This window comes from Gorilla gorilla, chromosome 5, assembly GCF_029281585.2.
Source record: "Gorilla gorilla gorilla isolate KB3781 chromosome 5, NHGRI_mGorGor1-v2.1_pri, whole genome shotgun sequence".
Classification (NCBI taxonomy): domain Eukaryota; kingdom Metazoa; phylum Chordata; class Mammalia; order Primates; family Hominidae; genus Gorilla; species Gorilla gorilla.
The window spans coordinates 181,354,348-181,381,689 of NC_073229.2; the positions used below are offsets into that span (position 1 = coordinate 181,354,348).

General features: G+C 43.1%; 1 protein-coding gene across 11 annotated transcripts in view; it reads left to right on the forward strand.

Annotated features, from left to right (window-relative positions):
• Positions 1-25,596, forward strand: part of ARID1B (AT-rich interaction domain 1B) — a 437,019-nt gene extending 411,423 nt beyond the window's left edge. For all 11 annotated transcript variants that reach the window (XM_055391577.2, XM_063707979.1, XM_063707978.1 and 8 more), the window contains 8 exons: positions 410-614; positions 5,830-5,968; positions 6,226-6,398; positions 12,397-12,547; positions 15,040-15,136; positions 16,932-17,715; positions 20,194-20,324; positions 22,498-25,596. In XM_055391577.2, coding sequence (XP_055247552.1) covers positions 410-614; positions 5,830-5,968; positions 6,226-6,398; positions 12,397-12,547; positions 15,040-15,136; positions 16,932-17,715; positions 20,194-20,324; positions 22,498-24,222 — 3,405 coding nt within the window. In that variant the 3' untranslated portion in view covers positions 24,223-25,596. The remainder of the gene's footprint in view (positions 1-409; positions 615-5,829; positions 5,969-6,225; positions 6,399-12,396; positions 12,548-15,039; positions 15,137-16,931; positions 17,716-20,193; positions 20,325-22,497) is intronic.
• The last annotated feature ends 1,746 nt before the right edge of the window (positions 25,597-27,342 follow it).

Sequence of the window (27,342 nt, forward strand, 5' to 3'; positions counted from 1 at the left end):
CGGCCCAGAATCACAGGCCCACTTCTGAGGGCTTGCAGCTGCTGGAATGAGCACTTTCACATCAGTGCCCAAAAACCTAACTTGGAAAATAGTGCCGTTGTTGCTTTTTAAATGTTTTGAGATGCCCTTTTTCCTTAATTGGAGGTGCGGTGGGATGAGCGTGAGGCATTGGGAGACGTGGCGGGCAGAAGGACCTCCGAGCATTGCTTTTTCTGTTGCCATCAGCAGGTTCCCTAATGGTTTTATAACTGTTAATGCTGCCTATGCACTCCTGAGTGGGAGTAATGAGCATTAGTTAAAAGAGGCAAATGAAGAAAAGTCAACCAAGACATTAAGTGCTTTTTTGGTCTCCTGGCTTTAAACAAGCCACTTTGCTGCAAACCAATGATCCTGCCGTGTTTTTCGCTAGGTTAATAAAAACAAGAAGTGGCGTGAGCTGGCAACCAACCTAAACGTTGGCACCTCAAGCAGTGCAGCGAGCTCCCTGAAAAAGCAGTATATTCAGTACCTGTTTGCCTTTGAGTGCAAGATCGAACGTGGGGAGGAGCCCCCGCCGGAAGTCTTCAGCACCGGGGACACCAAAAAGCAGCCCAAGCTCCAGCCGCCATCTCCTGGTAAGTGGCGGCGCTGCAGTCACTGGCCCAGGAAAGCCCAGGCGCCTGGCCTGGGAGGTTCCGGGAAGGTGGTTTCACAGTCAGGCCAACAGGGAACTCGGGACCTTTGAGAGGCGGGGGTTCCTGTGTCGTTTTGTTTATTTAATTGGACGCCCACTGGCAGTGTTAAGGGATGAGAGAATTAAATCTGGGATATGGCCATTTCTGGTTGACACTTGGAAGGCACCCCTTCTTTTGCTTTTACCTTAATCAAAACAGGCTTTCGAATTCTAAGCCATATACATTTATTGCTTATACAAGTATTCAAAAAGATTCCATCTACCTCTACACAAAATAAAGATCCCCCAGTGGCCAGTTTGAATACTTGTGCACTTCTAGGAAATGCCACCCTACAGGTTTGACAGCTCGAGCTCCCCCGCCCTCTGTCGGAAATCCTCAGACTTGAACTTTAGTAAAATGAAGCCTGGGCTTCGTTTCTAATGTCCCCTACCCAGCAAGTTCTCACTTCTAGGGAATTTAGCAAGCTGTCGTGGTAAGGATCCACACGGCCTTGTTTTGGAAACAGGTGGTCTTTTGCAGCCGTGTTCTGGAAGTCAGGGGTCTTAGGAATGGGTGCAGCGCTGGCCACCAACACGCTCGCAGGCCGAGCCACATCAGTGATGCTTGCTGGCTCCCTCCCCTCTCCTCCCCACTGACGGGGACCCTCCCATTCCTTTCAGCTCCCCTGCCAGCCTTCATTCTACCGTTTGGCTTTCAGATTTGAAATGATGAAATCATATATTCTGATAAATGCAGTAGTAGAGAGGGGAAGAAATTGGCACCTTAGTGCTGGGTGGTGACCTCACTCCAGTAGATCCGACCATTCTCTTATCTGTGTCTGGCTCACCGTCAGCGACCTTCAGCACATTAGCCTCACTGTTCCTGGTCCCTGTCTACGAGATGTGGCTGCACCCACCGCTCCTGTACACAGCTTGTTCTGAGCGTGGCTGGCAGCCCATGTTTCCTGAGCACTTCCAGTGTGCCGGGCCCTTTTCTAAGTGCTATCATTTCATTTTCACATCAGCCCTGTGACATTGATACTATTTTAAAATCCATGAGAAAATGAAGGTCTCATGGAATCTAAGTACTTGCCCAAAGCCAACTAGCTGGGGAGTAGAAGGTCTTATCTGGGGCATCTGGTGCTAGAGTATACACGATACCCACCAGACACCTCTGGCTGTATTGAAAATACCTTTGTAATATGTGAAATGTTTACACATAGAAGCCAGAGAAAGAGGTCATTTCACTTTTAATGATTTCCTCTAGCTGCTGTCTGGATGGCAAAGCTGATATCCAAGGTTGCTAATCAAGGGATCTCACATAAATACGTTTTAGGCCCAAAGTGCACTTGTAGTGAATATACCTAGAATTACATCTGTAGGCTCTAAAAACAAGTAGAAATCCTCGCTAACCTCATCCTTAAAGATTCAAAGGCTTTGCCAACTCAGGTGTCCCTTAAAAACTGGGAAATCTAATTTTAAAAATCTCACAACATTACATCCAGTTCACAGAGTAAAACAAGCTGCCTGTGAACAGCTCTGAAACTATTTTTCCAAAATAAAAACCCAGTGGGGCGTAGGGACCAAAGTGGTGATGTCTGTAAAGATCTAAGGGTACATTTTATTTGCCAGGAAAGAACTCGTGTCACTGAATGGGCTGCACTTGTGTATGGAGAATAGCTCTCCCAGTGTGCATCAGCTTCAGGATGGGGGCCCTGCTGAGGCGTATAGATCCTTCAGAAAGTGGAGGGCCTGTTCTCTTAACAGCCAGCCCTTCCCTTTTCCCCTTTTTTAAACTGTCATTTTTATGGCAACATTATCATTTTAACTACACAAAAGAGCTTGGATTGCAAATGGACTCCTGGTATACATTCTTCTCAGTAGTCCAGATGGAGCCGAGGGCCTGTGACACAGGAGGCAGTGGAAGGAAAGCCTCCTGGTCTCATCCAGCCCCGAGAGCACGTGCAGGGGGCTCCAGGCACACACAGGCGTCTGGGGGTCACAGGCAGAGGCACCCTGGTCTTCAGAAGCCTCTCGATTCACTGCCACCCACACAGCAGGTGGCCTCTCCAATTCCAGTCCCATCATTAGGGAAAGTGTCTGGAAACATTTTTGTTGTTAAAGGAAAATAAAATTATTCCCAACTATTGGCCATGTTACAGTCTCCTTTATTACAAGATTTTTAAACACAAATTTACGGTAAAAATTTATGTTCTTTGAAGTCACTTTTTCCTGGAAGAACATAATTATAGTTTATTTTTTACCAGCACATTCAGGCGAACTAAACTAAAAGATTCTGAAGAAACATTTTAGATTTTTTTTCCCCCAATGGTTGCTCTGAACCAGCTAAAATCCTAAGTCTTTTGACTGTATTCTAAGAGCACTCTAAGTCATCTGTCTCTCGTCAGGTTTCAATGTGGGGTGCTAATACAGCTCTAGGCTTCAATTCTGTCAGCCTCTGGGAGGCATAAGCCCCTTGGCCCATGGGGCTGCACCCCACACATCACTGCCAAGTGGCTGTGTGGCTTCTCACACCGGATGTCTGGGTTCCTGTCTTCCAGCGACCAGAGCAAGTCAGTGATTGAGACTCCCAGGTGAACCAAGGCAAGGCCTTGGGGTGTGGTTTGTGTCTTTAAGGTGCCAGTGGCGATCTTGTTATAAAGCATCTAGAAAAGGTTGTGGGGGAGTTCCAATGAGCGCTGTAGGAAGCACCTCCCCAGATGGCCCCTGCGGCCTGTAAGCTGGAGATGCGGAGGGGAATGGAAGGGACCAGGCTGGGAGAAGTGGGGCAGGGCTGGGGCATGGAGCTCCACATTCAATTAGTAAGTCTGTAACCAAAAACCCATCCATCTTGGCTGGCAGGTGGCTGACTGAATTTCTATTATTAGCTGACAGGTGATGTCACAAAACCTGTCATGGATCCAACTAGGGAATCCTCAGTGGAAGATAAATGAGAAAGGGACTCAGGTTATAAACAGAGGTGCCCTCTGGTTGACCTCTAGTCACTGTAGACCTGGGACATATCAGCTATTCCTTCTCCCCACCCTACTTCGCTCAACCCCGCCAGAACTAGGGCACCAGGTTCGTGCCGGGTAAATTATCTTCCCAGCTAGGAGCCTGGCCATGCTGTCTGAAGTGTGTGAATGTACTTAACCTTCAGTAACCTTTCCATTGTTTACTTTAGAGTATACATTTGTAGCTTCTGGCAAAAGGTAGGGATGTCCTAGAGAGCCTGCCAGCCTCCTCTATTAATGGAGTTACAAGAGGTTGCATTCATTTTTTTTTTCCATGAAAGGAAAGGAAAAAAAAACACTGGCAAGGGAGATTTTTCCTTTTTTTTTATTAGCTATAAATGTGAATACTTGTAAATAAGGGTCTTTCTGAAATCAAGCCTTGCAAGTGATGTTTCCAAGGAGGCTGTCGGCTGGAGCGGAGCCTGCCTGAATTTCGAAAGCAAGTCATTTCTCTTCTGCAGCACTAGGCGGGCAACCATGTCTGCAGGATTATTACCCTTTTATATCTGCAAAAGATGACTTTCTTCCTTTACTCCAATATACCTTTTTAACATGTGTTTCCAGGGTTTTACGCAAATTTGGTTTGTGAGTATGAATGAATACATTTTTCTTTTAAAATACCTACAATAAGCGTCAGTCTTCTCTGTATAACAAACCCCCATGACATGCATTTACCTATGTAACAAACCTGCACATCCTGCACATGTACCCCTCAACTTAAAGTTAAAAAAAAAAAAAAAGTAAATAAAAACTTTTTTTAAAAAGTCAGTCTTTGTGGCATCTCTGAGAATTTCTCTAAGTCATTCAGTGCAGGGCTCACAGGGACGGATGTTACGCAGTGTTCAGCTCTGTTGGCCAGCGTTCATTCCAACCCAGGCCAGGGGCTGGGCAGACCTCATCTGGCTAGAAATGTCTCTGTCTAGCTGAGGCTTTCCAAGTAGAAATAATGTACTCATTTTGATTTCTGACTCCTTCGCAGTGTCCTCTGTAACCTCTCGTGGTTTGTTTCACCTCCGTTGCCACTAGAGTAAAATGTGAATAATGGTAATTGTAGTGAGCCTTGGGAACGTCATAGGGAAGGCATTCTACACAATAACATGGAAAACGTTATTCACAAGCAGCAGTAATCCTGCCATTTGTTCGGGGGGTTCTGCACGTTTTTATCAGAAACTCCATGAGGGCAGGGGTTGTTGTCTTTCTTATCAGTTTGGTCCACTGGTGTATGTGAGCATAGAAGAGAGCCTAGACTATAGTAGGTGTATTACTCATTTATTAAGTATTTGTTTAATTCACACGTGAAACCAGTATCTATTGATGATCTGGCGTGCTAAGAACTGCAGTAGATGACAGAGCAGGAACCCTGCAAATGTTACGTTTTTCCCTCAAGGTGAGGTTAATTAATTTTTCCAAGAGTCCCACATAAGGTTTGGAAAAAATCAGTTCAATTCTGTTATTATAATGTAATTATACGTAAAGCCGAATCTCAGCACCCTGATAACAACATTAAAAAACGCCAAACCAGTATGACTTGTGCTTTTTGATAACAAATCTGATTTCATAGGTCAAAAAGTGACGCTATTAATGACAGCACAGACACATTCAGATGTTGAGAAGCTATTGAAATGACCTAAGGCTCATTGTTAATTTGTGTCCTTGCTTTTCATCTTAAACATTTCACATTGTCTAAGACCCAGAACTAAGTTTTCTCATTTTGTTTCTAAAACAGCACAATAATTCATCGAGTTGATGCACGAAAATTTTCATCCCATTTATAAAAATGTACATTTAGATGATTTCCAGTCTAAACAACAGTGAATGAGCACTCTTCTGCCTAAAGCCTCCTTTTTATTCGATTATTTTCTTGGGATAAATACCCCAGAAAATAAGTATCCAGTCAAAAGATAGAAATGTGTTTTATGGCTCACAAATGAAATATGTTGCCAAATAGTTTACTCAGAAACTTCTTTACTGCTTTTTACTGTAAACAATAGAAAGGCAACGAATTTTACAACATCATTATCAGCAATGGCTATTGTTACTGTTTCTAATAAGGTGGTGTCTTATTTACATTTATGTCTTTCATCTGTATAACTAGCAAGGCGGCTGGGCTTACTTGATAATCTCTGGATTTCTTCCTCTTTCTCTTGGTGCTGCTACTATCAGCTAACTCGGGATCCTTGCAAGGCCCACAGACCCCCCAGTCAACTGGCAGCAATTCCATGGCAGAGGTTCCAGGTGACCTGAAGCCACCTACCCCAGCCTCCACCCCTCACGGCCAGATGACCCCAATGCAAGGTGGAAGGTATGTTCAAATAACTCTGTGAGCCATACAAAGTCACGTTTGTTCATCTTTTAGTGTTCTAGGGCAAACTTCACAGAGAGAAGAAATGGTATTCCCTAGAGAGTTTTTAAATGTTGATGACTGCCAGTTTTCTTCATGTCATTTATCTTGAATGGTTTTTGCATTTGCACATTTCAAGATGGGTTCATCTTCTGAATGTACTGTTTGGAGGTAACTCCTGCTGTATCATGAAGCTTTCATTCTTTGCCTCTCTTCAGAAGCAGTACAATCAGTGTGCATGACCCATTCTCAGACGTGAGTGATTCATCCTTCCCGAAACGGAACTCCATGACTCCAAACGCCCCCTACCAGCAGGGCATGAGCATGCCCGATGTGATGGGCAGGATGCCCTATGAGCCCAACAAGGACCCGTTTGGGGGAATGAGAAAAGGTACGTGTAGAGGGGCCTCCACCCGGCCATGGACCAGTGGGCATTCTACTCTCTGCCGTTCCACAACAGTTCACCTTTCACTCAGAACACCTCTGAGCCCATGCTGCATCGGTGTGGGTCCCAGGTCCCCATCCTACTCCACTTGTGGCCTTGGGAAAAGCAGTTAGCCTCTTTGTGCCCTCATCCTGTCCCTGGCTGGCCTCAGTGCCCTCGGCCTGTTCCCTGGCACATGCTCCCTGTTTCCGGATACCTGCCACCTCCTTACACGTGCCAGGTTACGTTCCTCATCTAGAAATTGGGAAAATAATAGGACCCGCTTCCAAAGGCATGGCGAGGATTAAGTTCCTGCACGCAGAGCTCAGAGAAGAGTGGCTGGCAGCGGTGGTAAGTAAGCACGCACTTCACGGCACCTGGCGTGGTGTTGTACTAGTGTGCGCTGGGCGCTAGCTCGTGGATTGGTAAATCAGAGTCGCTGCCCACCTTCAGGGAATCACAGACTCCCTGCCTTCTTACTTCCTGGGAGGAAGCAAAAAATAAGTTAAGCACAAATAAGCAGTTAAAGATTGTGGTTGGTGGAAGACAGGAAAGTGAAAGGAAGAAAGGATACAGATAGCAGTGGCACTGGGTGGCGCGGTGGGAGAGAGGGAGAGTGATTTAGACTGAGTGGTCAGGAGGGAAGGGCCCTGAGGACCTGTCATGGGGGTGGTGGCGGGAATGAGCTTGGTGTATGAGGAGGTGGTGGGTGTCCAGAGCACAGTGAGCATGGGCCCGGGGACAGGCTGAGGTCGTTGAGGCCGGCAGGGCCAAAGCCTTTCAGTGTCTGTGGGCGTATTGATGAATCTGGATTTTTCCCCAAGGTGAAAGATGTTATGCAGGGAAGTAATGTGAGTAGTTTTTTTGTGTGTGTGATAAATAAATAAATGACTGGCCATCTCTGGAGAATGTACTGGAAAGAGGTAAGAGTAGCTTTGGGGAGACCACTGTGAGAGTCTAGGGGGAGCTGGCCAACTGGAGCCGGACACCAGCAGCACAGAGGGAACCCGCCGGCAGAGTGTGTGTCAGAGGTGCTGGTGGAGTGAACGCGGGCCCTGAGGGAGAAGCTGACCGTGACTGGGCGGGTGAAGACATTATTCCCTGCAATGCAGAGGATTGGAAAAGGACCGGGCTAGAGAGGGGAACCTGGAGTCCTTCTGGGGTGTGTCCCGGTGGTAAGGCATGGAGTGCATGGCTGGAGCTGAGAAGATGTTGGGATCGGTATGATCTTGGAGTAGTAAGTGTAGAAATGGCATCTGCAGTGATGGGATTGATGAGATCCCTGAGACAGAGAGCGCAGAAGTTTGTGACTGCCATCAGGAGACACCAGGCTGGCCCTTCCCTTGATGCCTGCCGACTCCCAAGGTTGAGGCGGCACTGAGGCTGTGACTGTCTGAGCCACTGTCCTTCAGTTCTGCCTGTGGTCTACAAGCCACAAGTGGAGACTTGATATTTTGCTCTTGCGCATTCATCCAAGTGCATTCAAGGCCTGTGAAATTGAAGCATGATGTGTATATTATTGGAAAAAAACATACAGAAGAAATAGTGAATAATATTTTTATGGAAATACTTACTCTGGAATCCCTTAAATAATAGTACCTGTGCTGTGCTTAGATGTTGGGGTACGTAACTTTCTTGATAATATTGTCTGAGTGGAGAGAAGCATAAAGCCCAAAGCCTTGGTTTTCATATGTATTATAGACCAATGAAAAAGAACAATGGAGAGTCTTTAAAATTTGAGTGTAGGGCATATACCATTTAAAAATGAAATTCATAGTATTTCATGTACAACATTTTAGGTAACACTCATAAAGCAAGATCATCTATGATTTTTTTTCTTTCAAAAGTTTCAGGGCTGCTTATTCCAAGTCAGGATTTTGTAGGACATGCAGTAAATCCATAAGCTTAGAATTTCAAAAGCTTTGTGAATGTTGGGGGAGCTGTTTTTCTTAGTGGTATGAGATGCTAGGCAGAACATTTCATTAGTGCTTTTGGTGGCTTTAGACTCTGAAAATATGACAACATGGAAAAAAATAATTAGTAGTATTTAGAATTTGGCCTCAAAATGTATTGCAAACCATTCCCATATCCCACCGATACACCACATTAGACAACTATAGGTGTATTTCCCTTGTGTCCTCATGCCTAGAATTTCTTAATACAAAAATAAATTCGTGGGGGTGGAATGATTCTGGGATCACCTTACTAGGCCCTAGGTAGATATATACAGATACTTCTCACCTTACAGTGGGGTTACATCAGAAGAAACCCATCCTAAATTGAAAATATTGGTAAGTTGAAAACACACTTTCACTTACGATATTTTTGATTGACAATGAGTTGATCCGGACATAACCCCATCTTAAATTGAGGAGCATACTGAATGCCTGTCGCTTTCACACCATCATAAGGTTGAGCCATCCTACTTTGGTGACTGTCTGTAATGTTGTTTTCATCAACCATGTAAATGATCCCCGGCGGCAAGTACAATCCCTAGTGTATTTCAGTTCACCTGCTGCCTTACAGTATTGGTGTATTCAGTACCAAATTAAAGCAGATAAACAGAAAATCCACGGGAAACACATTTTCTAAGAGTCTTAACCCTGTTGTGTATAGTTTTCCATTCTTCAGTTTGCCTTACTCTGTCAGTAAACTTAATGGTGCTCTGATTTTTTATTTAATTACTAACTTCAGTGGAAAACATACTCTTTGTCGCTGTTGCTGCTGCTGGTGGTGTTAACCTGTAGTACAAGTAGCATGGTCAGAGAGTCTGATCTAATATTAGCCCTCAGTAGCCCTGAGGGGCCTGGCCCTGCCTGTTCACCAGCCTGCCTTCCCTGCCTTCTTACTTCCTTCTTACTTCCTTACTTCACTGATTGAGGCATTGATTGATTACATATAAATGAACATCATTTTATACGTTTAACAGAATAGTATATATCGAATTTCTATTATTATCTGTACACATAGCTCTACTTTTTTTAATTGAATAGATACACCGTAATGCTCTAGTAATGGGTGAGTTGTTCCATAATCTTTTCTATTATAAAAAATGAAGCAGTGATTGTTGAAGTACAGTTTTTTCACATTGTAAGAATGTTTCTGCGAAATAGATTCCTAGAAGTAGAATTGTTGAATCAAAGGATATGAACTTTTTTTTAGTTTACTGAATATCTCAGCTTTTACAGTATAACAAACTACCCCCAAATCTTAGTGGCTTTAAAAACAGTAACACTTAATTATATCTCTCAGTTCTGTGGTAGACTGGGTAGTTCTTCGCTCTGTGTGTCATGTTGTCAGCTAGGATATTGAGGTGGCCGCCATCATCTGGGAGCCAGGCTGAGAGCTCTGCTGGGCTCCGATGTCTCTCAAGTGGCTGACGTCATCCCCAGGCTCTACTGGGACCTCAACTGGAGCTGTTGGCTGCAGCCTCCTCCATGGGGCCTTTCCATGTAGTTTCTTAGGTGCCCGTAACATGGCAGATGGATTTCAAGAGGGAGCACTCCAAGAGGACAGGTCCCGGGAGCAAGCAGTTAAAAACTTTTGCTTGCATCTCACTTGCTGGAGCCCTCTTAGGCAATGCTAATCACATGACCAAACCCAAAGGCATCATGGGAGGGGTTTCCCAGGCTGCCAGTGCTGGGAGATGCACTTCTTTGGGGGTTGCCAAAGCACAGCCTCCCACAGCAGGTAAAGCAGGTATTGGCAAAGCTTATACCAGCTTAATGTTCTCAACAAGAGCATGTGAGAGTGTGCGGGTTCTCACCCCCTTACTAAGAATGATCATTGTCCATCATTTTAACATTGGCCAATCAGATGGAAGGGGGAAGGCCTCATTACTGTTTACCTTGGATTCATTCCATTATTAGTGAACTCACACATCTTTTCATAAGTTGATTGACCATTTATTTTTCTTTTGTGAGTATTCATTTATGTGTTTGCCCATTTTTAATTTGGTTGTTGCTTTTCCTGTTGATTTTTTTAAATTTCCTTGTGTATTAGAGAAAAGCTATTTAATTATGTCACATGATTTCTTTCTATCTCTGTTTTCACATCTACAAAATAGAAAGTAACTTCAAAACTGGTTCTACCACAGGTTGATGTGAGATCAAATAGATAAAACAGGTGAAAGCACATTGCAAAGGAAAATACTTGATGCCAGCATTGGCCCCTCTCTACCAGCCTAACAAAATGTATCTACTCATGAAATCTTAACCAGCTTTTGCTTCACATAGCATAAAAGTAACTATCATAGGATGGAGAAAGGTAGCAATACTGTATAACGATGAAAATTTATATTAAAATGTTTAATTTGCCTTCAGGCTAGTTTCTGGACTGAACACAATTTCCTTCAGGCTCTGAGCTGATGCTAATTTGCATATACTACCTACTTGTCACTCCATCCTGTGTTAGAAATAGTTGTATTTCATCCCATCTTGAGCTATTCTTAACTCTTTAATAATTTTTTTAATCCTTATTTTGGAGTGAATCAGTGGCTGAACGTTAAGGTTTTCACTTTTTTTCTTATGGGAGAAGGGAACTAACTTTGTATACATATTTTATGTCCTCCTTACAATCATTTCATGAGATAATATTACTGGCCTCATTTTATAGACAAGAAAATAGGGGCCAGGTGATGACTCATGCCTGTAATTCTAGCACCTCAAGAGGCTGAGGAAGGCAGGCAGATCACTTGAGCCCAGGAGTTTGAGGCTACAGTAAGCTATGATTTCACCACTGTACTTCACCACTGCAGTTGCGACATTGCACCTCTTATCACTAGGTGATACAGCGAGACCTTCTCTCTAAAAAACATAATAAAAATGTTGAAAAGAAATGAAATTTAACTCAGAGGTAACTTACCCAAGTAAGGAGTGGATCTGGGCCTGTATTAGTTTTCTTTGTTGTTATATAACAAGTTACCACAAACTTAGCAGCTTAAAACAACATAAATGTATGATCCTTCAGTGTCTGTGGATCAGGAATCTGGCACAGTGTGACTGGGCCTCTGCTCAGGGTCCCACAGGCTAAAATCAAGGTGTCTGCCAGCACTGTGAGCTCTTTGAAGGCTCACGGTCCTCGTCCGAGTTTATTTAAGTCATTGGCAGAATTCAGTTCCTTGTGTTTGTGAGGCTGCAGTCCCGTTTTCTTGTTGACTATCTTCTGCCCACCTTCCCTAACACGTGATCCCCCTCCACAGCATGCCAGTTGCTTCTTCAAGGCCAGCAGGAAAATATCTCTGACTTGCTTCCTCTCTAAGCTCTAGATCCAAAGTTAAAGGGCTACCTGGACAATCTCCCTTCTGTTTAAACTCACAATCGCCTGATTAGTAACTATAATCACATCTGTTAAGCCCCTTTTGCCATGTAACATACATAACATAATCGTGGGAGTGATACCATTGTATTCATAGCTCCCACCGACACTGAAGGGGAGGGGCTCATGGAAGGTGCCCACCGGGCAGGGGGTGCTGGATCTTCGGGGCCATCTTAGATTTCTGCCCCCACAGAGCACATCTTGGCTCCACAACTTATGCTCTTTCAATAGTATTATGGTCTATCATATTAAGAAAAAGTACAGGCCAGGCACAGTGGCTCACGCCTATAATCCCAGCATGTTGCAAGGCTGAGGTGGATGGATCACCTGAGGTCAGGAGTTCAAGACCAACCTGACCTACATGGTGAAACCCTGTCTCTACTAAAAATACAAAAATTAGCCAGGTGTGGTGGTGGATGCCTGTAATCTCAGCTACTTGGGAGGGTGAGGCAGGAGAATCGCCTGAACCCAGGAGGCAGAGGTTGCAGTGAGCCAAGATCACACCACTGCATTAGCCTGGGCGACAGAGTGAGACTCCATCTCAAAAAAAAGAAAAAGTCCAAAGACAATAGAGATGACTAGAAGGGATGGATGGGCCTTTGACTTTCAGAAATGCCTAAATGTATGCATTTTATTTAAAATATTGCAGTGCCTGGAAGCAGCGAGCCGTTTATGACGCAAGGACAGATGCCCAACAGCAGCATGCAGGACATGTACAACCAAAGTCCCTCCGGAGCAATGTCTAACCTGGGCATGGGGCAGCGCCAGCAGTTTCCCTATGGAGCCAGTTACGACCGAAGGTGAGTATTTTTTAAGATGACAATATGATGATTTACTAGAAACCGTGCTTTCCTCACACACACATTTCTGAGTCCTGGCAGCTGAGCCACTGATGACAATATACAGTGTCCCCTTTCCTGTGAAAGTAAAGAGGCAATGGCTGCTGGTCACCAGGTGAGTGTCAGGTGGCTGCCCTCAGTAGATGGCTATTCAGGACCAGGGAGAAGGACCTTGGCCTTGGTAGGAGTCTTCTTCCCGAAGTCAAGAGCCAGGGCCGCCACAAGTCACGCTGGCACCCGGCACCAGCACCCAGCTTCCTTCTGAGGGACTGCCAGCTGCACACTCCAGACATGGCTCGCCTGGAGCTCCTGGATGCCTGGGCCTCCACAGCACCCGCTCCCCTCCCTCCCTTCTTTCTGTCTGGGGGAAAGGCCTGTGCAGTGGTAGCCACACTGGGCTTTCAGCATTCTGGAAAGATCTTCCAGGCAGTGCTTTTCCCCTGTGAATATTTTAAACAGAGGGACAATACTTTGCTCTTTAATAAACATCTGTAGAAAACCCACAGCACAGGCCTCACTGCAGCCTCGCTTAAGGAAGTCATCTTGAAATGACTGAAAACGGCAAGTTAAACTTGCAAGTTAAAATGGCAAGTTCAGCTGCAGGACTGATGATGCAGATTGATTTGTAATTAGATAGGAGGAAAAGTTATTGAAATGGCTCTGAAAGGTAACCTGAAAACTGCTTCCTAAGATGATGGCATAGGGTAGGCTTCTTTTTGTGAAGAAAGTCCCTTGCCTGGGCCCTGACTTCAATACTCATTGTCACAAAAACCCCTTCCCCTTGTTGGGTATGTTCTCTACCTCCTAGTAAGAGACATGATGATAAGCAAGGTTTTCATATAATATTTCAGATTTTTAAAGAAAAAAGATAGAGGCATAATAGAAGGGCTTTTCCCTCCCCGGGGCCACAGTGTGTGCCACAGGGTGGAGCTGACTTTGGGATCGCAGCCTTCGGAAGCTGCGTGTGCTGTTCTACCGGGGACCGGCTGGGCCAGAGCCGCTCACCTTTCATCAGCCCACATGCTGGGGTCACAGGGATGGGTCAGTGGGAAAGCTTCCTCGGTGTAATACAAAGGAGAAAAAGGTTGAAAAATCACGGCTTTACCAAATGAGGTTTCTTTATGGTATTGTCTGTGAGCCTTGTTCTTGAGAGTCCATCCCATGTTTAAGGAGACACGGTGCTTTCTCCTAGGGACCTAGGAATTTACTCTTCTAATTCTTAACCCGGCCATAATACGGCCAATATTTATTTGTGATATATTCGTTAATCAGTTAACCATAAGGTAATGTTTAGTGTGCTGAATCAAGGATTTCAGTTAGGTTTGTTTTGTTTCTGAGGGTCCAGGAAAAGCTACAGATGTTTTTTTTGGGGGGGTAGCTGGCAAGATTAGAAGAACAATTATCTGGGCTCTACCACATTAAAGAGAGGTTTACCTCATTGTTAAGTTTTCTCTTCTGAAAAATGTTGCTTGTTATGCAACTTAAATTTTACCCATGTCAATTACATTTCTTTCCTCCTATCTCTGTACTTCCTTCTTAGATATCAAAGTAGTTATCAAAAGTTCCCATGTCTGTTTCACATGTGATAGTCTAAAAATTCAGTTATTTGTTTTTATTATTCTCATTCCTTGATCAGCTTAGGAATATATTCAGTCCATTGTTCCCTTTCTTACAAGATTTAGTATATTAAACCAATGTATTTTTCAAAGTTCCAAACCTATTGTCTTTTAAAACATGCTATTTTTTATGGTATTTATAATTTCTTAATATACTAGTAGTTGAAAAATGAATGTATTATTCATTTCCATTTTAAGATGTAATAGGTGTACATTTAAATCATCCCTGTTATTCTTTTCTGGAGCCTTTTAGGGCATAGAACTGTGAAATTCTGAGCACTTGTATTTATATAATGATTAGCTAACATTTGAATTAAATTTGAAGTATAGCTTTTAAAAATTAAACATTTTCCATTCATAATGAGAATGTGCAAAGTACAAACATTCTGATGTTCTGGTACTTCTAGGGACATTGCCTTTGAGTCGTAAGTTCTTCTCGCTGTTTCTTGCTTCCCTTAATGCCTGTCATCACAGCACTGTACGACACTGCCTAAGGTACACGTCAGTGGACAAGGCGGGGCTGCGGCCTCCAAGCAGAGGCCAGAGGCTCTGACAAGTGCTTACAGGGTGCCTGCCTGCTCAACCGGTATTCCTCTGACACCTATTAGCCAACAGCCCGAACTAGGAGCTTGGCACCATTCCCAAAATGGGTGTTCCCATCCCTGGTGCTAACAGTTGGCGTGCAGCTGCCTCTCAGAGGGCCTTTGTCGGAGGGGTGCGTGGTGAAAGCCACACAGAGCTGCTTGAGGGAGTCAGGGTTCCAGAAATGGATTGTTTATTTCTCTGTTTGCCTGAAGCTTTTTCTCAGTTAAGTTTTCTTTGAATGCCTCGTTCCAGGCATGAACCTTATGGGCAGCAGTATCCAGGCCAAGGCCCTCCCTCGGGACAGCCGCCGTATGGAGGGCACCAGCCCGGCCTGTACCCACAGCAGCCGGTGAGTTGGCAAGTGGGCGTGGGGTGCTGTGTTTTCTGGTTCTCTCCTGGAGGCCAAAACTCAAACTTGTCTTACTTCTGAAGATTTTCAGACGTCTAACAAAATGATTAGTGTTTGTTGAGCATTCAGGATATAGTTAATGCTAGAAAGTACTCCTGGGATGTTGAAGTCAGCAAATTAAAAATAACTCTTGATACACGGTTTCTTGAAACAAATATAACCTGTAATAAGAAGTTGAGTGTATTCATCCTTGTAAATAATAACAAGCCCAAGCTAGAATTAGTATATTTTAAACATGTATCTATTGTGCCTACTGTTGTATCAGAAGCCATTTTAGAACAGAAATTTGTCAATGCTTTAAGGAGAATGTGTAGAAAAGCAACTTAAAATATTGTATACTAATAGTGAAAGTGAATTGGCTTATTTAAAAATAGATAAGATGCTAATGATACTTATTTTGAATAAGTAGGACAGGTTTTTGCTGGTTCACAGGTGACCATTGCAGCTCAGAGATGCTAAGTTACGCAGGATCTCCCCCTTACAGTGACCAGTGCCGCTGCAGGAACCGCCCTTCGTGGTGTGGCTTTCCAGACATACAGGACTTTGCTGTTTTTAAACAACTTTTCAGATCTGAGAACTCTTGCAAAAAATAAAAATTTTGAAAACTATATATATGTTATATAATTATAATAATTATATATAATAATATGTATATCATTTTTCATTTATTTAATTTTGCTGGAGCATATAGGCACAAGGAATTGCTTTTTTTCTTTTTTTGAGATGGAGTCTCGCTCTGTCTGGAATCCAGTGGCGCAATCTCGGCTCACTGCAACCTCTGCCTCCTGGGCTCAAGCGATTCTCCTGCCTCAGCCTCCCAAGCAGCTGGGACTACAGGCATCTGCCACCATGCCCAGCTAATTTTTGTATTTTTAGTATAAGAGACGGGGTTTCACCATGTTGGCCAGGCTGGTCTTGAACTCCTGACCTCAGGTGATCCTCCTGCCTCAGCCTCCCAAAGTGCTGGGATTACAGGCGTGAGTCACTGCGCCTGGCCAGTGAATTGCATTATTAAACCAACTGATCTTAAACAGTTTTCAAGTAAAGTGGAAAACGTCAGCATCTCACTGCCTCCCATCAGAGTCCCACCTACCCCGATTAAGCACTGGTCCCGGAGCATCCTGGGAAGCAAGCTTAATAACAGGTGTGGTCCCAGCCCTGTCCTCAGTGCTGGGACCAGTGGGGCTTTGGGGGAGCCACACCTGACCAGGCCAGAAGTCAGGGCAGGAGCCGTGGGATGGATGTTGGGTGACACGGGCCAGTCTAGGGAGCCGAGTCCTGTTCGGAGGCTTTTCTGTAAAATGAGGCCCAAGAAACCCTTTTACCCCAAGACCCTTTCAGGCCGGCCCCTGGATGCTGGCTTTCCTGTGAGAGGGTCCTTCTGCCTCCTGCTGTGGTCCTAGTGCAGCTCCCAGCCCGGGAGCCGTCTGCCTGTGTGGGAGTTGAACGCTGGCTGTCCCGGTGGCACAGCCTAAGGAGAGGAGGCTTTTTTTTTTCCACAGGAAGTTTCAAACACATGAAAACAAACTTTGGATGCTCTCTCCTGAGTGTGTGACATGGTGTATATAATACTGAAATATTGAACATAAATTGTTAGTTCTCTGTTGTTATAGGAGCTTCCCATATTCATTCTGAAATGAACATTCTAGCAGGTAATAACTATTTTGCATAATTTCAGTGTGTGATTATACCTGTAAGAGCACATCAGGATGATTCGTCTTTCTGTGAATTCCAGAATTACAAACGCCATATGGACGGCATGTACGGGCCCCCAGCCAAGCGCCACGAGGGCGACATGTACAACATGCAGTACAGCAGCCAGCAGCAGGAGATGTACAACCAGTACGGAGGCTCCTACTCGGGCCCAGACCGCAGGCCCATCCAGGGCCAGTACCCGTATCCCTACAGCAGGGAGAGGATGCAGGGCCCGGGGCAGATCCAGACACACGGAATCCCGCCTCAGATGATGGGCGGCCCGCTGCAGTCGTCCTCCAGTGAGGGGCCTCAGCAGAATATGTGGGCAGCACGCAATGATATGCCTTATCCCTACCAGAACAGGCAGGGCCCTGGCGGCCCTACACAGGCGCCCCCTTACCCAGGCATGAACCGCACGGACGATATGATGGTACCCGATCAGAGGATAAATCATGAGAGCCAGTGGCCTTCTCACGTCAGCCAGCGTCAGCCTTATATGTCGTCCTCAGCCTCCATGCAGCCCATCACGCGTCCACCACAGCCATCCTACCAGACGCCACCGTCACTGCCAAATCACATCTCCAGGGCGCCCAGCCCAGCGTCCTTCCAGCGCTCCCTGGAGAACCGCATGTCTCCAAGCAAGTCTCCCTTTCTGCCGTCTATGAAGATGCAGAAGGTCATGCCCACGGTCCCCACATCCCAGGTCACTGGGCCACCACCCCAACCACCCCCAATCAGAAGGGAGATCACCTTTCCTCCTGGCTCAGTAGAAGCATCACAACCAGTCTTGAAACAAAGGCGAAAGATTACCTCCAAAGATATCGGTAAGAATTCCAAAGCTTTCATTCTGAAATGAATTCCAGTTGCAGTGTAGAATTTTAATTTTAGTAAAGATGCTGTTTCTGTTCATCTTAAAGGGATGAAAAAATTATGACTAGAAATTATCAAGATGCATTTTTATATAGGAGTAATATAGTTGGAGGCTGCTAATCTGAATTAAGAAATAGTGCCAGAAAGATTGGCCGGGCGCAGTGGCTCATGCCTGTAATACCAGCACTTTGGGAGGCCGAGGCGGGCGGATCATGAGGTCACAAGATCAAGACCATCCTGGATAACACGGTGAAATAAAATGGTAGTTTTACGTGTGAATGTTATTTGTGTGAAAGATTAGAGCTTCAAGTAAGAGATCAGGGAATCCTCAGTGGTTATATGCTATATTTTGGGCTTAAAGATTTGAACTTAACCAAGCCACTTAATCACTACAATACGTGCCTAACAGACCCCACCATGAGGCTAATGAAATGCTAAAGGTGACCTGAGAAAATCTGAAGGCAAGCCACTCTGTAATTTGGTGACAACATACAGTGAATTTCCGTGGGAAAAAGTTAAAGCTTGTATGTAATATGTAGATCGATAGATGGTATGACATAAAGAATATGCTATGCTGTGATACATAGAACTGATATCATCCAATGCACTGGTAGACTTGGGCCCAGAACCATGTCAATCGAATGCTGATGTTGCTTGTTTATCCTCTGTGGGATGTTCTGAATACTAATCAGAGGTCTGGACTATCTGGAAGTACACACAGGGTTTCTGCATTATTTTTGAAGTACTTTTAACACAGGAAGGAAGATAATAGATCTGAGTTATATTAGGAAAAATTACTCAAAAAATTTCAAGAACAAATTGACTTAAAATCTTTTTCAGTGATTAGAAAATTAAAGATATTAATAATTTGAAAGACATCAATCATTGGACATTAAGGAGTTGTAGATTGAGAGACCAGGGCAGGAGAATCACTTGAGCTCAGGAATTCGAGACCACCCTTGGACAACCTAGCAAAACCTCGTCTCTACTAAAAAGAAAAAAAATTAGCCAAAAGTGAGATTCATTTCTGTAGTCCCAGCTATTCAGGAGGCTGAGGTAGGAGGATCACTTGAGCCCAGGAGATCAAGGCTTCAGCAGTGATTGTGCCACTGTATACACACACACACACACACATATTCCTTTATATATATCCCTTTATATATACATATATCTATCCATTTATATATAATGTGTGTGTATCTATATCCGTTTATATATATATAGATAGATAGATATAAATATAGATATATATAGAATCTGTGTGGGTGTGTGTGTGTATATAGGGTTGCAGAGGGAGAGAAGGAGACACAGACACTGAGCACCATTTTATATATAGAAATATATATACACACACACGTGTATTGTGTGTTTATGTGTGTATATGTATGTTTAAATAAATACATCTAAATTTTCTAAAAATCTCCCAGTGCGGGTTATATAGCATTTGTCTTCAACCTAGGGAAATTTATATGTTTATTTTTAAAAGTAATTTTGATTTTTTTATTGTAAAAACAGTATGTAGCTATCTTAGAAAATTTTAAAACAGATAAAATAAAAGTGGAAAAGCCACGGTGTCTCCCCCCCGTGCGATGATTCTTGGTGCCTGGAGAATGCCCCCAGCCTCCAGGCAGCTCCGGGGATCTGGCCGAGCAGGGTCTTTGCCCTCTCGGGCTGGTGCCCTGCACTGATGCCACAGCTCCTGGGAAATTCCAATGCCTGTTGAGTCTGTTTTCGCAGCCCCATCTCATGGCAAATCTTCCAAACTTTCTACCTGATCATTTTGTTTCCTTCAGTAGCAGGAATAGGGAAAACAACAAATTACTTCCCATTCTTTGGCTCCAGCCATACTCCTGAGAAATCTGAGCCATCAAAGTGCTAATATTTATCACAGCATGTTCTGAGGGCAGGAGCACAGGACTAGAGGAAAGCAGCCTGGGAAGCCAAGGCCGTGTGTCTGAGGAGGCTGTCTTGGAGTTAAATTTTGCTTCCATGTTCTGCATACTTGGCGGCCTTCCAGGACGCCACCTTGAGACACTTGTGAGTGGTGAAGCCAAAAGAAGACAAATACCACTTTTGGGTTTGACTCATTTATTAAAAGCTCTGATACCACATTGCAGACTCTGTAGGGTGGCTGAAAGAAATAACCCGGCCATGAGAAAGGACCATCTGTGCTCAACCACTCCACCTCCAGAAGCACTTACGGCCCCTGCGTGACCAACAAAGCGAGATCTGAAACCACAAAAGTTTCTCGTTACAGCTATGGCCTCCATTTAAAATCGGAAATGATCACACTTAACTGTCCTTGAGAGCATTTGTTTAAAGTCAATATTTAACTTAACACTCCACTTATTTTTTCTTACTCTTTCGTTAACTTTCGTTCTTTCATGCATAGAGTCAACATTCATGATATCCTTGTTCTTCCCCATCTTCAGTTACTCCTGAGGCGTGGCGTGTGATGATGTCCCTTAAATCAGGTCTTTTGGCTGAGAGTACGTGGGCTTTGGACACTATTAATATTCTTCTGTATGATGACAGCACTGTTGCTACTTTCAATCTCTCCCAGGTAAGCCAGCATAGTCCACCTAACAACCAAATTAGGATAGGAGAGCATCAGGCCATGCACATTTGTGCTTGAACTAATGCCTGAGTTGATTAGCACTGACCGTCCAACACTGTTAATCACTGCAGTTGTTATCAACCAGCCTTAATCAATGTAGAGTTATCTGGGATAATATTCATTGTAGTCTTTAGTGTGTGTACACACACATACCTCTATTTCTTATGAGAGAACAGTGACTGTGTGTGTATGTGTATATGGGATAGATGACAGTAGTAACATTAAATTGTTCAGAATGAATATTAGCTAGCTGGCCAATGGGAAGTAATCAAAATGTAACATTAAGTTGTGACTGGAGTCAGCATTGGAAACACAGTTGGTTGCAGTGGGACATAACCCTGCTCTCCAGGAGGACTTAACATCTTCTTTTCATTAAAAAGATATTCAAGATTTAGAAATTTTATATTCTATACATTTATAGAATGTATAAATATATATAGAAGGAGAGAGAACAGTTTAATGAACCCCCATGTACCTGTCAGTCAGCTAAAATAGTTATGAACTCATGGCTAAACTTACTTCTTAGTCTATGCTCTCTCATTTCTGCCTCTCTCCAGGTTATTTTGAAGCAGTCATGTAAAAGCCTACTACTTTTAATGAGCTTAAACCCCTCCTTTGTTCACAGGTAGGCTTCAGGTAGCTTCCAGCATAATAGCTAGAAGAGAGGAGCACTGAAGTTTGGGGAAAATGCCCGAGTCCACTGGGCTATAGACTTTTAAAGAAATATTTAGAAATAAAAAATGGAAAAAGGTCATTTTCCCTATAGTATACAAACAACTCTCTACTTTGAGTGCAAAAACTAAAACACTTAATTTCCTTGCTTCTAAGGAAATAAGACCAGAATCTTCTACTTCTTTCTTCTCTCATTTAAGCCCTCATTATCAGCCTAGAAAGGCAATTTTTCAATTGCTAGAAAGTTTATTAATAAGATCGTAAACATTGTACGAGTTCTGTGTTAATAGAAAATAAGTATTTAAAAACTGTATACTGCATTTGCAAGAGTGCGCTTTCATCCTTATGTTAGGTGAACTGTTGTTGATCACATATTTGCATAACCAGAATTGCTTTATTAACTTTCCCTTTTCCCCTGGAAAAAATGGAAAATGCCCTTGGAACATTGTGCCTTCAGCACACTAAAAGCAATTCTTTTTAGTTGGTGCTGGGGGCTTCCCCTGACTTCTTAAAAATTGTTCCAACTCTACTTTCAAGAAACTGACAGTAGGATATGAAGGTATAGCTGATTTCCAGAACATCTACCAGGAAAGAATCCTTGTTAGAATCCTTGTTACTTACTCTTTAGAGTTCCTAAGCATGGTTGGGGGTGTTGGGAGAGAGGGCAGTTGCTAATCATGAAGTGTAGTGGTTTTTTCTTGATACAAGCAGTTGCTTAAAGGAAACCAAACTTGTTCTTGTAGTCAGTGGTTCTCTCATAGTGGTTTTTGTCTTTCAGCTAGAGTCATAAATAACTGAAATGTAAAATTGCATTTTATGAAACATTCTAATTTATTTATCATAGGCTAAATTGATTTGTTTTTAATTTTCAGTGTTCATGAGCTACCACATTGCTGAAATTATCTTCTCCAAAAGATATATAGAGAACATAAATTAGGGTGACCTATGGTACCTGAGACAAAAATAACCATAAAATCCTAAGAATAACAACCATAAAAATCCCAGCAAGCAAGTCTCAGATAAATAATAGAAGAGAACAGAGTCACTTTGGGCAAAAGAGTCTATAAAATCCATGTTCCCACTCTTCTAATGATGAGTGCATTGTCTCTAAATCAGGAACAGAAAGGTAAAGAACAGCAAGGCACTCCCTCAGTGATAAGATTAGAGATATGAGAATAAAAAGTAAGTTTTCGTGTAGATAGTCTAAGCAAGGAAGCAGCAAATAAGGAACATGCTAAACATCGGTTTAGTTTATACTGTAAAATTCAGGAAATTCGCTGGACCTGAAGGGTAGTTTATCTTTCATGGTCCAGCCAAAAAGGGAGACAAACGTGTGACAATGATGGAAAGGTATTGACGGGTCTCAGGATCTTTACCCTCCTCAGTCATATCTGATGTCATGACATTGTACCTGTTCTTTCTTTCTTCTCCTCCTCCTCCTCTCCAGTTGTCTGGATTTCTCGAACTTTTAGTCGAGTACTTTAGAAAATGCCTGATTGACATTTTTGGAATTCTTATGGAATATGAAGTGGGAGACCCCAGCCAAAAAGCACTTGATCACAACGCAGCAAGGAAGGATGACAGCCAGTCCTTGGCGGACGATTCTGGGAAAGAGGAGGAAGATGCTGAATGTATTGATGACGACGAGGAAGACGAGGAGGATGAGGAGGAAGACAGCGAGAAGACAGAAAGCGATGAAAAGAGCAGCATCACTCTGACTGCCCCGGACGCCGCTGCAGACCCAAAGGAGAAGCCCAAGCAAGCCAGTAAGTTCGACAAGCTGCCAATAAAGATAGTCAAAAAGAACAACCTGTTTGTTGTTGACCGATCTGACAAGTTAGGGCGTGTGCAGGAGTTCAATAGTGGCCTTCTGCACTGGCAGCTCGGCGGGGGCGACACCACCGAGCACATTCAGACTCACTTTGAGAGCAAGATGGAAATTCCTCCTCGCAGGCGCCCACCTCCCCCCTTAAGCTCCGCAGGTAGAAAGAAAGAGCAAGAAGGCAAAGGCGACTCTGAAGAGCAGCAAGAGAAAAGCATCATAGCAACCATCGATGACGTCCTCTCTGCTCGGCCAGGGGCATTGCCTGAAGACGCAAACCCTGGGCCCCAGACCGAAAGCAGTAAGTTTCCCTTTGGTATCCAGCAAGCCAAAAGTCACCGGAACATCAAGCTGCTGGAGGACGAGCCCAGGAGCCGAGACGAGACTCCTCTGTGCACCATCGCGCACTGGCAGGACTCGCTGGCTAAGCGATGCATCTGTGTGTCCAATATTGTCCGTAGCTTGTCATTCGTGCCTGGCAATGATGCCGAAATGTCCAAACATCCAGGCCTGGTGCTGATCCTGGGGAAGTTGATTCTTCTTCACCACGAGCATCCAGAGAGAAAGCGGGCACCGCAGACCTATGAGAAAGAGGAGGATGAGGACAAGGGGGTGGCCTGCAGCAAAGATGAGTGGTGGTGGGACTGCCTCGAGGTCTTGAGGGATAACACGTTGGTCACGTTGGCCAACATTTCCGGGCAGCTAGACTTGTCTGCTTACACGGAAAGCATCTGCTTGCCAATTTTGGATGGCTTGCTGCACTGGATGGTGTGCCCGTCTGCAGAGGCACAAGATCCCTTTCCAACTGTGGGACCCAACTCGGTCCTGTCGCCTCAGAGACTTGTGCTGGAGACCCTCTGTAAACTCAGTATCCAGGACAATAATGTGGACCTGATCTTGGCCACTCCTCCATTTAGTCGTCAGGAGAAATTCTATGCTACATTAGTTAGGTACGTTGGGGATCGCAAAAACCCAGTCTGTCGAGAAATGTCCATGGCGCTTTTATCGAACCTTGCCCAAGGGGACGCACTAGCAGCAAGGGCCATAGCTGTGCAGAAAGGAAGCATTGGAAACTTGATAAGCTTCCTAGAGGATGGGGTCACGATGGCCCAGTACCAGCAGAGCCAGCACAACCTCATGCACATGCAGCCCCCGCCCCTGGAACCACCTAGCGTAGACATGATGTGCAGGGCGGCCAAGGCTTTGCTAGCCATGGCCAGAGTGGACGAAAACCGCTCGGAATTCCTTTTGCACGAGGGCCGGTTGCTGGATATCTCGATATCAGCTGTCCTGAACTCTCTGGTTGCATCTGTCATCTGTGATGTACTGTTTCAGATTGGGCAGTTATGACATAAGTGAGAAGGCAAGCATGTGTGAGTGAAGATTAGAGGGTCACATATAACTGGCTGTTTTCTGTTCTTGTTTATCCAGCGTAGGAAGAAGGAAAAGAAAATCTTTGCTCCTCTGCCCCATTCACTATTTACCAATTGGGAATTAAAGAAATAATTAATTTGAACAGTTATGAAATTAATATTTGCTGTCTGTGTGTATAAGTACATCCTTTGGGGTTTTTTTTTTCTTTTTTTTTTAACCAAAGTTGCTGTCTAGTGCATTCAAAGGTCACTTTTTGTTCTTCACAGATCTTTTTAATGTTCTTTTCCATGTTGTATTGCATTTTTGGGGGAAGCAAATTGACTTTAAAGAAAAAAGTTGTGGCAAAAGATGCTAAGATGCGAAAATTTCACCACACTGAGTCAAAAAGGTGAAAAATTATCCATTTCCTATGCGTTTTACTCCTCAGAGAATGAAAAAAACTGCATCCCATCACCCAAAGTTCTGTGCAATAGAAATTTCTACAGATACAGGTATAGGGGCTCAAGGAGGTATGTCGGTCAGTAGTCAAAACTATGAAATGATACTGGTTTCTCCACAGGAATATGGTTCCATTAGGCTGGGAGCAAAAACAATGTTTTTTAAGATTGAGAATACATACCTGACAACGATCCGGAAACTGCTCCTCACCACTCCCGTCATGCCTGCTGTCGGCGTTTGACCTTCCACATGACAGTTCTTCACAATTCCTTTCATCATTTTTTAAATATTTTTTTTACTGCCTATGGGCTGTGATGTATATAGAAGTTGTACATTAAACATACCCTCATTTTTTTCTTTTCTTTTTTTTTTTTTTTTTAGTACAAAGTTTTAGTTTCTTTTTCATGATGTGGTAACTACGAAGTGATGGTAGATTTAAATAATTTTTTATTTTTATTTTATATATTTTTTCATTAGGGCCATATCTCCAAAAAAAGAAAGAAAAAATACAAAAAACAAAAACAAAAAAAAAAGAGGGTAATGTACAAGTTTCTGTATGTATAAAGTCATGCTCAATTTCAGGAGAGCAGCTGATCACAATTTGCTTCATGAATCAAGGTGTGGAAATGGTTGTATATGGATTGATTTAGAAAATGGTTACCAGTACAGACAAAAAAGAGAAAATGAAAAAAATACAACTAAAAGGAAGAAACACAACTTCAAAGATTTTTCAGTGACGAGAATCCACATTTGTATTTCAAGATAATGTAGTTTAAAAAAAAAAAAGAAAAAAACTTGATGTAAATTCCTCCTTTTCCTCTGGCTTAATGAATATCATTTATTCAGTATAAAATCTTTATATGTTCCACATGTTAAGAATAAATGTACATTAAATCTTGTTAAGCACTGTGATGGGTGTTCTTGAATACTGTTCTAGTTTCCTTAAAGTGGTTTCCTAGTAATCAAGTTATTTACAAGAAATAGGGGAATGCAGCAGTGTATTCACATTATAAAACCCTACATTTGGAAGAGACCTTTAGGGGTTACCTACTTTAGAGTGGGGAGCAACAGCTTGATTTTCTCAAATTACTTAGCTAATTAGTCTTTCTTTGAAGCAATTAACTCTAACGACATTGAGGTATGATCATTTGCAGTATTTATGGGAGGTGGCTGCCGACCCACTTGAGGTGAGATCTCAGAAGCTTAACTGGCCTGAAAATGTAACATTCTGCCTTTTACTAACTCCATCTTAGTTTAATCAAAGTTCAATCTATTCCTTGTTTCTTCTGTGTGCCTCAAAGTTATTTTGCATTTAGTTTACTCCACCGTGTATAATATTTATACTGTGCAATGTTAAAAAAGAATCTGTTATATTGTATGTGGTGTACATAGTGCAAAGTGATGATTTCTATTTCAGGGCATATTATGGTTCTCATATTCCTTCCTACCTGGTGCACAGTAGCTTTTTAATACTAGTCACTTCTAATTTAAACTTTCTCTCCCTGGGTCATTGACTGTTACTGTGTAATAATCAATTTCTTTGAAACTGCTGCATAATTATGCTGTTAGTGGACCTCTACCTCTTCTCTTCCCTCTCCCAATCACCGTATACTCAGAATCCCCAGCCCCTCGCATACATTGTGTCGGTTCACATTACTCACAGTAATATATGGAAGAGTTAGACAAGAACATGCAGTTACAGTCATTGTGAGACGTGACTCTCCAGTGTCACGAGGAAAGAAATCATCTTTTCTGCAAACAGTCTCTCATCTGTCAACTCCCACATGACTGAGTCAGTCTTCTTACATAACAATGCAACCAAATATATGTTGAATTAAAGACCCATTTATAATTCTGCTTTAAATACATCTGCTTGCTAAGAACAGATTTCAGTGCTCCAAGCTTCAAATATGGAGATTTGTAAGAGGGAATTCAATATTATTCTAATTTCTCTCTTACAGAGTACAAATAAAAGGTGTATACAAACTCCGAACATATCCAGTATTCCAATTCCTTTGTCAATCAGAAGAGTAAAATAATTAACAAAAGACTGTTGTTGTGGTTTGCATTGTAACCGATACGCAGAGTCTGACCGTTGGGCAACAAGTTTTTCTATCCTGATGGGCAACACAGTCTCTAGAGACTAATCCAGGAAGACTTTAGCCTCCTTTCCATATTCTCACCCCTGAATCAAGATTTACAGAAGCCCACGAAGAATTTACAGCCTGCTTGAGATCATCTTGCCTATAAACTGAGTTATTGCTTTGTCCTAAAAATTAGTCGGTTTTTTTTTCTGAGGCTTTTCAGAAATTTACAGGATGCCCAGACTTTACATGTGTACCAAAAAAAAAAAAAAAGATAAAAAATAAAGGTGCAAAGAAAGTTTAGTATTTTGGAATGGTGCTATAAAGTTGAATCTGTTGGTATTTGAGTGGATTTTTTTAATGTCACATAAGAGATACTGGGCGGCGTCTGCTCAGCAATAGCTATTCACAGTGTTTTGTTCGAGGAAGAGAATGATATAGAAGCATGTTTTACTGATGAAGGTGGCCTGTCCAAAGACTAGTTAAGCTGTTTTTTCAGAGTTATAATGAAGAATGATTTTTTTAAGGGCATATGGGCAGTCTCATACAATGTAAGCTATTAACTACCTCCTTT